Genomic DNA, 11,423 nt, shown 5'->3' on the forward strand with positions numbered 1-11,423 from the left:
AATGTGCCATGCCTGCAGTTTTATGCGATTTTAAAATATGTTTTAATAAAATCGAAAACACCATAAATGTATCATTTGAAAGGTATGCATCCACGGTGTTATAATCCCTATTAAACTGTGGTTCTTAATTTATAAATTGTGACGTTTTGCATTGACGATGTTAGGTCAAAAGTACAGGGCGAAACATAAGGTGAATATGTGGATTAGAGCGGATAATTCAATTTCCTTTTGTTGTCTTCATTGTATGTGAACATTTATTGAAATCGCACGTGTCCGTTTTTTCGTGGCAACTTACATTTCCAAAGCTGAGGATTTGGGCAGGATTTCAGAGCAGGCGCATTACACCCGAGCTGATGATCAGTTGCGAACGACACATTTAAAGTGAGCTTGTAGTTTGTAGTTGAAGTAGCCAGTTTCATATGTTTCTGCTGTGAGACTGGTACTAGTACATTAGATTAAGTCTGAAGTGTGATCTGAAAACACTGTAGCCTATAAGGTTACTGTAACACCTTTATTCTACAAATGCATTGTAAAAATCGATACACTCATCTTCTGTCAGTGTTTTAAAGGTATTATCGGATCAATAACTTAAATCAGTTAGTTAAATAACTAACATTGTTAAGCTGGCTGATCGAGCTGTTGTCTATATGAAGTCAACAGCAGCTCATTGTGGGTTCATCCCCCCCTGGCCTGGCCCGTGAGGGGTTTGGGTTGCAGCTTTTGGACTTTGGACAATGAGAGATTGGAGGCAAAATAGGTGATTTGTGAGATCTCTAATTTAGGTTTAAAAGTCCATCTCTTCTCTTCATTGCAGTGAGTGGCAGAGTGGCCGAATATAAGACTGTCATTTGTGTAGGTGTTTGTTTTGCAAATCATTTTGAACTGTCTATCCTTTACACAAATCTATCACACGCTGGACCTTCCCTCTGAGACTTTTGCCTAAAGTTTTTATGAATAGATGGCTAATCTATGAAGCTTGTGTGTGTGTGTGTGTGTGTGTGTGTATGCGTTTGTGTGTGTATGTGTTTGTGTGTGTCTATGAGTGTGTGGGAGAGAGAGTGTGTGTATGATTGAGTGAGTGTTTTGCTACCTGAGCAGATTAATGTATTTGCACAGCTCTCCTGAGAGCAGGGGGGGGCTTCTCCACAGTGACCCAGCACTACAATCACATCACTCCGCCCCCTCCCCACCCAGAACCACCAACCTGTTTTAGAGGTGCAGGTCTCGTCCAGAGAGCGAGAGAGAGCGAGAGAGAACGAGACGGACACCAGGGAATCCTACACTCTCAACAACAGCGCAGTTCCCATCCTGTGCCATACCGCACCTGAATCAAGGTAAGAACCACCTTCTCGCTCGCTTGCTCCACATTACTGCGGACCAGGGGATGCTGGGAGCCCTCTGGCTCAAGCAGATCGTCTCCTAGTTTTCCATGGGACCCAGCTGAAATAGGTTGCATTTTCCTCATCCACAAATCATTTAAAGGACGAGCAGTAGGCTTGTTTTGGATTTGTTTTGGGTTGTTTATTTCACCTGCTGTCTGACACTGAAATATCCCTGGACACCAAAATCCTGGGGGAGGTGGTTATCACGCCATGTAAACAATAAAAAAAGCACCAAAGCTATGAAACGTTTGTGTTCAGGAGCTGGCTGCGAAAAACAAGACAAAAAAAGACTTAGTTTGCAGGGATTTCAGTTGTGTTTCTCCCAATGCGGAGGGATGAACACAGTGTGTGTGTGGTGGGGGTGTTGAGGAAGCCAGCTAAACAACAGATAATCAATAAGACTTATTTAACTTTTACATTTTTCAACTGGGCTATATATATATATATATATATAATGAGAGAGAGAGAGGAAAAAAAAATGGAACCTGAAACCGAAATCTACTTTCTTCCCTTCCCGTGAAACTGTTCCCCTTGCAGATGACTGACTGACATGTGACTCGTCTATAATTAGATTTGGATTTTGCCTTGTTGCTCTGCATGTAGTCTGTGTGTGCCTGTGTACTCTGCCCCATTGTCGGGCTTCACTCTTAATGTTAGGAATGTCGCTCCAGCACTTGAAAGTGGAGACCCCCATCGTTTCAGAGGGGCCAAGAGTCTTCTGTCAGGGGCATTTGGGCTGAAGAGGAGACAGTTGTTTATTTTCTGTGTTCACGGTTAAATGGATTAAATCGGCAGTATCAGTCAGTTTATAACTGTCTTTCCAGGAAACACAATGAAGTGATGTGTTGCTGTAACGGGGTAAAGATAGTAAAATGGTTTAATGGATACTATAAATTTAGTTCAACTAGAATGAAGTTTAAGGATCAGACTACCACATTGATTTTGGTCCGGACTAGGGCTTATGTGATGTGTAAAACAGGTGTGGGGACGAGGTGAGACCTGTTATGGCTGGTTACTGATTGATTTGCGCTCCGAAAACTGCCAGCTCTTTGTAACTGTTGCTGTGGACAACTGGATGCCACCATGCAGAGGGTGGGGGGGCAAACAGGGTCCTAGGTACAGCCAGGATTGAGGGGGTAGGTGGAGTCTGCGTCTGTTTCTGTTTCATGGTCTGCCAGCTGTTAAACTTGAGCACAGAGTAGAAAATCCCAGTTCTGATAGTCGTGACGTGACTAATATTCTTCCCTCATGTTTTTTGGCGGGTCTGAGTCATGCGCTGTGGTCATTTTTTAACCATTTTAACTGAACAATGATCTCAAACCTCACTCTTAATGACATCTCGGTCTTATCCTGAGATTTGTTTGTTTATTTCAATCTTTTTCTATCAGCTTGCACATTTCTCAGATGTCAGCAACCAGACTTTTAAAATGGAACTTCCCATTCGGTCCGCCTGACTGGATTTGGGGACCTAATAGTGCTAGGTGCTGGACTTCCCCATCCTAGATAATGCTCTTGTTTCGGCTCAATGCAGCGACAGGAGCCTGTGAGTCTCAGCTGATGAGGAAGTTGACTGCATGCTGTAGCCGGTTCATAAACGTTTTAAAACGGGGGGGGGGGCGCAGGACAGTGATGGTAAACAAACAATATTAAGTTCTGAGAAGATAATGAAAACTTTTCTTTCAAACATCGAACCTTGGAGACCATAAAACCTAAATGCACTTTTCCTGTTTTAGTGTTTGAGCAGCCCCAAGGTGTGGTTATAGGTCAACGTTACTCAAAGAACGTTTGTGGCCTTGACTGGCCAATTGTTTTGTTTTATAGACCTCTATCGCTGGTCCTATTTCTGTGGCATTACTCATCATTATCTCTTCTGTTTGTCCCTTCCCCTTTCCCGTCCCCCTCACTGTTCCCGGAGCCTGCTTTGCTTCATTTAAATAACTGGGTTTGTGGTGTTCAGCTTATGCTTTACCATTTCCAAAAATGAATATAAAAAAATCCAGTCCTGCTAAGGGCTCATTGTCCCATCTGAATTTTCCTATTGGGAGTATTTGCATGTTGACACACACAAACCGATTTAAATATTGAAATAAGCTTTGGGCCCATCTCGGGTCCCTGCTGTGTTTGTGTGTGTTCGGTTTTGGGCTTGGCATTGTCAGACATTTTTGTGGTCCAGGTGGCTCGTTTTCCTAAATAGCATTGCTCTGTGTTTTTATTAATAAACTAAGTAGTCCTCTATAAGATCACTGTGATCCTGGCAGTGTGTGTCTGTATGTATCACAACAGCTGATCCCCCCCCCCCCACACACACAGACACACACGCACACGCAGATACACACAGACACTCACGCACTCACATGCTCACTCTCCCAGCAGTGTTGCACAGGTATTGCCAAGCAACCACCTGAAGCCAACAAACATCAGCTGCTGATGTCCAAGGGAGAAGACCTGCTTTACCCATCACTAATTGCCGCCTGTGAGAGCGGGCTGTTCTGTTTCCGCTGCGGCTGGCCTCTCCCAGCGCTGCCCGTCACAGTGAGTGGGATCAGGACTGTGCGGGAGTCACTCCTGGTTCGCCCACACAGATTCTTGCCTTTCCACAACTTCACGAAGCCCAGCTCTGTTTACTGTTGCAAAAAGGTGCACAAGGGGTCCAAGTCAGTGAGTGCTTTCAAAGGGCATCTAAGAAAACAAATATCTATAAATGGTGGAAGAAAAATGGTTGTTCATAATAAGTAATAGTAGTGATCATGTCTGTAGTCCACATCAATGCACGGGTCTCTGTCTGCCCCTTCTGATGATAATCCGCTTTTGCAAACTGTGAAGGCGTGTTGGCGCGGTGTCCTTCAGTAACACAGGCCCCAGCAGGGTGGCCCCTCCGTGTCCCGTCTCTTCAGGCAGAGCCGGACTAAACCTTGCATTCCCTCGTTTAGGAAGAAGAGACCGAGACTGAGAAAATGGGCTGCTTCGGGTTCCTCAAAGCCATGATGTTCTGCTTCAATGGCATCATTTTCGTAAGTCTGAAAACATTACTGTGTGCTCTGTCTTTGTGTGTGTGATTTCTAGGGCGGTCTGCTATTTACACTGGGAAATCTGACAAAGGACATTATTGTTTTCTTAAGAGGGTAAAACACTTATTAGAGTTTTAGGTCATATACCCACACAATAAGAGAGTAGACTGCTTTTGATAAAAAATAAAATGGTGTTAGAAAAGAGAGGGACTGGTAACTGGCTATGTAATACAGCAGGGCGTGTTCTAATAAATGACATAAAGAACTAAACAATAAGTAATGCAGTCAGTATGGAGGAACGTAAATAAATAAGGGTCTGCCAGAAAACCAGGGCAGGGGTTTGCTTGTATACCTGGGATGTGAACATTTGTTATCAGCCCCAGCCAAGGTCATCGCCGTCCTATTTATTTACCCACTCGCACAACCGGGCCCTGTTTCTGGGACCTAGAAGCCTGCCCTGCTTTCTGGGTGTCAAGGTCAGAGGGACACGCCTGTGCCAGGAATAAAAGCTGCCTGTATTTAATCGCGACGCTTTGACAGCCCCCAGTTTCCTGGAGCTGTTGGAGGCTTTCCAGTTTGCCGTGTGATTTTGAATGCACAGTGCCTCTATAGGACAGGTTAAGGTCTGTGAAATTGAGCGCAACTAGTGAGCTACTTCATCTGTTCACTGATGATCTGTTCTTTCCTTTTAAATATGGGCTTCTGGATCTGTTCATCGCTTTTTTGTTGTTGTTGGTTGTTACCATTCTGCATATCTGTTCACGTCCAAATGGGCCTCTGGTTACTTGTAATGATGCCCACAAAACTACCTTTTGGCTTTACTTAATGGTTTCTAGAAATGATTAGCAAAAGCTGTCTTTACTGGGAACTGAGCTATGGTTAATTAGCTAAGGCGGGGGTGAAATGCAGACGTGGAATTAGCCAAGGGAGGAGAAGACATCAGAAGGAAGAGCCGAGGGGGGTTTCGGCGCGAGAAGGAAGAAGGAAAAAGGAAGATAATTCCAACCGTTTTCTGTCGTCGGCTACATTTCTGCTTCTCTCTGGACCTGCTTGTCAAAGTACATGCGGTTGTGGATCAGTGGGCCCCGAGTTAATGTCTATTCCGGATTGTTTTTATTATACCAGCCTCCACTGGCAGACACCCCCCACTCCCTGTTTGTATTGTTGAGTCGGACGGAATCAGTGAGTTGTTAGATAATGAGTAATTGCAATAAAGCAAGTGTTTTTTTTTCGTTTGTATTTTTTATTCCTGCTTCCTCCTTCCTCCTGGCAACCCCTGCTCCCTCCCCAGTTCAGAAATAGTTCAGAATAGTGGTCTTATACACTCACCTAAAGGATTATTAGGAACACCTGTTCAATTTCTTATTAATGCAAATATCTAACCAACCAATCACATGGCAGTTGCTTCAATGCATTTAGGGGTGTGGTCCTGGTCAAGACAATCTCCTGAACTCCAAACTGAATGTCTGAATGGGAAAGAAAGGTGATTTAAGCAATTTTGAGCGTGGCATGGTTGTTGGTGCCAGACGGGCCGGTCTGAGTATTTCACAATCTGCTCAGTTACTGGGATTTTCACGCACAACCATTTCTAGGGTTTACAAAGAATGGTGTGAAAAGGGAAAAACATCCAGTATGCGGCAGTCCTGTGGGCGAAAATGCCTTGTTGATGCTAGAGGTCAGAGGAGAATGGGCCGACTGATTCAAGCTGATAGAAGAGCAACTTTGACTGAAATAAGCACTCGTTACAACCGAGGTATGCAGCAAAGCATTTGTGAAGCCACAACACGTACAACCTTGAGGCGGATGGGCTACAACAGCAGAAGACCCCACCGGGTACCACTCATCTCCACTACAAATAGGAAAAAGAGGCTACAATTTGCACAAGCTCACCAAAATTGGACAGTTGAAGACTGGAAAAATGTTGCCTGGTCTGATGAGTCTCGATTTCGAGTCAGAATTTGGCGTAAACAGAATGAGAACATGGATCCATCATGCCTTGTTACCACTGTGCAGGCTGGTGGTGGTGGTGTAATGGTGTGGGGGATGTTTTCTTGGCACACTTTAGGCCCCTTAGTGCCAATTGGGCATCGTTTAAATGCCACGGCCTACCTGAGCATTGTTTCTGACCATGTCCATCCCTTTATGACCACCATGTACCCATCCTCTGATGGCTACTTCCAGCAGGATAATGCACCATGTCACAAAGGTCCAATCATTTCAAATTGGTTTCTTGAACATGACAATGAGTTCACTGTACTAAACTGGCCCCCACAGTCACCAGATCTCAACCCAATAGAGCATCTTTGGGATGTGGTGGAACGGGAGCTTCGTGCCCTGGATGTGCATCCCACAAATCTCCATCAACTGCAAGATGCTATCCTATCAATATGGGCCAACATTTCTAAAGAATGCTTTCAGCACCTTGTTGAATCAATGCCACGTAGAATTAAGGCAGTTCTGAAGGCGAAAGGGGGTCAAACACAGTATTAGTATGGTGTTCCTAATAATCCTTTAGGTGAGTGTATATGGGAAATGCCCCCCCCACATCACGTTCTGGGTACAGTGTATATCTGTGCAGGTGTGGCTGTACTGTGCTGTACTGCGCCGTGACTCTACACTACTCTGTGTGTGTGTGTGTGTTTTGCCATCCCTCAGCTGGCGGGCGCTGCCATCCTGGGCGTGGGCGTGTGGGTGAAGGTGGACAGCAGCTCCCTGGGGGGGTTGCTGCAGAAGCTGGGCCAAGGGGGCGGCGTGGCGAGCCAGCTGCTCAACGTGGGCTACCTGCTGATCGCCGTGGGGGCCGTGCTGCTGGTCATGGGTTTCCTGGGCTGCTGCGGGGCCATCCGTGAGAGCCAGTGCATGCTGCTGCTGGTGAGTACGATGGGGTTAGGAACGAGAAGAAAGGGAAGAAAATATGTATTCAGAGTAGTTTAGTTTCTGCCTTATTTAAGTAGAAATAAATGCCTATAGCATAACTTAATCGCAGTAATCGCAGTAAAAATGTCCTGTTTTGCCAATTGTGCTATAAATAAACCTTACACTGTTATTTTTCAATTAATAGTAATATAAGCAACTTTACTTTAATAACTGTCAGCCTAAGAAATGAGAACAAGTTGTTTTTTGTTTTTTGTTTGAATGTAGGCGGGATTAGATCAAACCAAACCACTCACCCAGTCCATTCAAGATAATTAAAAAGAATAGATATCTTCTACTACTGGGCGGTAATTTCTTATTTTATTGCCTAAAATAACCATCAATTAACGTGGAGAAAATGGTACAGAACACCCCCCCCACCCCAGCCAATGTGAGTCGGTGTTAAGCTCTGCATAAACTTCTCTCCATCTCTCTGCAGTTCTTCATCATAGTGCTGATCGTCTTCATCGCCGAGGTGGCTGGGGCCGTGGTGGTCCTTGCCTTCTCCTCCGTGGTGAGAAACGGGCCTCCGTCGACCATGTTGGGGCCCCACACTCTATCGCCGACTGAATACTGTCCTGCTCCCTCCGTGGTGCACTGTGTGTGGCGCTCTCTCTGATTCTGTGTCAGTTCCTCCCAGAGGTGTTCTGTGGTGTCGCGTGCAGGACTCTTACCAGGCTGAATATATCGATATCTGGGATCTGTTCATGGGGTTATTCTTCCTGAACCACAGTGCTGTTCAAATTAATAACAATAAATGCCGACAGGGCACACAGAACATGCTGGCAGCACCACAGATCCTACTGCCAGGCACCCACAGTTCTCTAGTAATCTGAGTTTTAGAGACTTTGAAGAGGCAATTAAAGAGGAGTTGGTGAAAGAGTGGATCTCTTGTCCTGGCGCTCACCTGCTCGGACTCAGGATTGTGATCTGCATGTGAGGGTGAGATTTACTTTAATGTGGCCGGGGGCCGGGGGTGTTTCTACAGGCGAGGGATCTGATTCAGAAGCTGGGCGATGAAGCAGTGAAGAACATTAAGCAAGATTACGGCAAAAACAGCGAAGTCACCACCTTGTGGAATGAAACTATGACTAAGGTACGGTTCGCTAACTCAAGAGCAGGGCTTTAAGTTTAAAAGCAAACAACTGATATAGTAAATCATCCGATCGTTATGAACACACTTCCCTCCGGTTTGTAGCATGTTCTCAGTGTCTGGATATTCCCTGATGCATTTCCCAGGTAACCTCTTTCCTCTCCACTCCTCTAGTTAAAGTGCTGTGGATTCTATAACTACACAGACTTCACTGACTCCCAGTTTGTGAACACCACCCAGCGCTATCCGACTCCCTGCTGCAAGAACAGCACCTGTACTTATAACAACGCCACTGTCTCGGTACTCCATCATTGTCACAAACTCATACCTGTCCCTGCTTCCTTGTTTGTCCTTTTTCTCTTCCTTTTTTAAACAGTATTTTATTTTCTTCATTTTATTCTCATCCTGTAACTCCTTTTTCTTTACTTTTTTCTACTTTTTATTTTTCTCCATCTCTTGTTTTTGTGTTTTCATCATTTTAATGTAGGTATTTCTCTCCTTTTATTGACACAGTTTATTTATACTTTTCTCATGACTGACTTTTTCTTCTCTTTATTTCTCTCTCTCTCCCTGGCAGGACGTGAGCGGATGTCTCAACTCCTTGGTGACCTTCATCAAGGACAACTCGGTGGTCTTGGGGGCCGTCGGTCTGGGTATCGCTGTCTTGGAGGTAAGCGACACGCATGTCATCACAGAGATCAGGCGCTTGTCATACGGGCAGCTGCTATTAACGGCACAGGCACTGAAGTACGGCCAGCCATTGTTTTTATTATGAAGGGTAGCTTAGGTTAGCAGTGATTCATAATGATTCAGATATACACTATATAGCGCCTTATCTGCAATTAAATGGAAGTGGCGCAGTTAACCACCCTGCAAGCGTCCAGTGCCAAAGCTGAGGTAATTGTAGTTGTCAGCACAGCGAGATAACCGGGGTGATAAACCCCTTTCGAACTGACCAGCAGATAAGATAAGAAGGGAGAGAGCTGTACATGAAGGTTATTTGTGGGTGTTGTGTGCCTCGCGCTGCCTGGGGACTCCCTTCACATTTTCACAGGGGGCCTGATGTTGACTGAGCCCTGCGAAAGCCTTTCCCTTTGAGCTGCTTTCACGCGCCACGTGGAGAACGCTCCCATACGTCACAATGCTCTAGAGCGGCGTCTCAGTCCTAGTCTGGGGGCCCCGCTGTCCGGCCCAAGTCTTGTCTGGCCCGAGCTCACGTTGACTTGATCGAAACCTAAACCTCGCGTCTAGTTTGGCTTTTAAGAGCTCGGCTGAACAAGACGTCGGAGAGTTCCAGTGCCCGCTATTGTTTTCCCAGCTCTGTAAATTTAATTGAAAAAGCTCAGATTTGGGCACATCATGCGTTCAGTCAGTGGTTCAATAAAGTACCTGACAGCTCGGTGGAGAACAGAAGCCGGCGGGGCAGTGTGGCTCCAGGACCGGCGCTGTCTCCTCTACTGTTCTAGGATACACTCGGCTTTAGGAGACTTGACTTGAGTTTTTGAGGATATTCGGTGTGGATTATAACCAGGCGGCTCAAATAACAATGGGCACCTGATGAGTCGGGCGTGTATAGCCTAGCACCGCGCGCCCCGCTCCACGCCTGACTCATGTTCTCGCTCCTTTCAGATCGCTGCGATGGCGTCTTCCATGACCATGTACTGCAAGATCTCTTCAAAGTAACGGCCGGCCGGAGACGGACATCCTCATCACTCAGGACCTCTCCATTCCTCTTAGCAAGCTGGCGGAGAAGACTTTGAGTGAAATATCTGCATGAAGCTCAGCAGGCTAAGAGGAAATTGCCACACTCCTCCTCACCCCTGAAGGATGTCTGTTTTTATTTTATGTATAATGATCACTAACAAAATGTGTTGCACATGCCTAAACGAAAAAACGCTCTGCTCTGCTTCCTCTGGCCGCAGTGTCGGCCTCACTGACTCAGGGACGGGAATCAGACGCCAATTGCATAGTGCCGATCCACGCAGGCTTTACTGCAAACCGCACACTCTAGTGTAGTCAGTACAGCAGGTCAACCAATACAGTACTGTCAGTCTTTTATTGGAGTGATTGTTTATTGATTGTGACTTAAATGATTGATGTTTAGTGTCCTCCAGATCTCTCCTTAAACTGACTTTCACTGAGACTTGCATGGCCCCCGCGTCACAAACTCTACTTCATCGTCTTTAGAGGGAATTCCTTCAGCTTGTTATATGAGCTGTGCTTCTGTAATGCACGCGCACACGTATAGATATATAGATTCATGTTTCATTGCTACACAAATGATACTGTTCTGAAATTACAAGCTTCTCAGAGAATGTGGGATAATACGAATTGTGTTTTTCTGTATTTTTATTAAGTCCAACAGGTTTTTTACATTCTTGGTTATTTGAGGTCGTATCGAATGCAGCTGAATGCTTCCTTTTACTTTATACAGAAACAATGAACCAACATCTCCACATTTACTGGAAGTGTATTTGTAAAATGTCAAATAAAACCGAATGTTTAACTTTTGTATGTGCAGATTGATTTTTTAAGAGTTCAGAAACCATGTTCAGAACTGGCTTCTTCAGCTGGTAAGCCATCTGTTTCAGTGAAAAGATCATCCACACCTGCTTGGGTACTTCCTTGCCTCATTGATATAATACAATACAGAATGTACTTTTCTGCACAATTATACAATCTTTTATATTCTTATACATGTTTCACCACAATAATATTGCCCCAATATATGTGTGGCTGAGAGACACTTAATGGGAAATGGTGGGGACACTTCACAGAGTGATGCCGGTGGACACAGGGCTCCACTGCAATCTGAGATCCACAGAAGATGTCTGTCAGCTGCTCCGCTGTAGTGGACAGAGTCACACACAGCTGTGCTGCTGATAACAGTGTCGTCTGTAAAGCAGAGAGACTGAGGATCTACAGATGCAGTAAAACAGACAGGAGTTTAGCTGGATCTGTACAGAGCTGATGCTCACAGGTAGGGGAGAGAGGAGACTTGACAAGATTACACCTGCTGTCAATTAC

At 45.3% G+C, this 11,423-nt stretch overlaps 1 protein-coding gene across 1 annotated transcript; it reads left to right on the plus strand.

Moving 5' to 3' along the window:
* Window positions 1-1,185: 1,185 nt before the first annotated feature.
* tspan34b (tetraspanin 34b) lies at window positions 1,186-10,906 on the plus strand. Its single transcript, XM_066708013.1, has 8 exons — window positions 1,186-1,334; window positions 4,313-4,393; window positions 7,046-7,261; window positions 7,743-7,817; window positions 8,292-8,399; window positions 8,571-8,696; window positions 8,974-9,066; window positions 10,026-10,906. Exons 2-8 carry the CDS (start codon window positions 4,337-4,339, stop codon window positions 10,077-10,079), a joined length of 729 nt encoding a protein of 242 aa, XP_066564110.1. The 5' UTR covers window positions 1,186-1,334; window positions 4,313-4,336; the 3' UTR covers window positions 10,080-10,906.
* Window positions 10,907-11,423: the final 517 nt, after the last annotated feature.

This window comes from Amia ocellicauda, chromosome 7 (genome assembly GCF_036373705.1).
Source record: "Amia ocellicauda isolate fAmiCal2 chromosome 7, fAmiCal2.hap1, whole genome shotgun sequence".
NCBI classification, from domain to species: domain Eukaryota; kingdom Metazoa; phylum Chordata; class Actinopteri; order Amiiformes; family Amiidae; genus Amia; species Amia ocellicauda.

What these genes read in the sequence shown, in the direction of transcription:
- tspan34b (XM_066708013.1), top strand. Translation starts at nt 4,337, where the DNA reads ATGGGCTGCTTCGGGTTCCTCAAAGCCATGATGTTCTGCTTCAATGGC. An exon ending in TCCTTGCCTTCTCCTCCGTG is followed by an intron (nt 7,818 to 8,291) that starts GTGAGAAACGGG and finishes GTGTTTCTACAG; the next exon opens with GCGAGGGATCTGATTCAGAA. An exon ending in TGGGTATCGCTGTCTTGGAG is followed by an intron (nt 9,067 to 10,025) that starts GTAAGCGACACG and finishes CGCTCCTTTCAG; the next exon opens with ATCGCTGCGATGGCGTCTTC.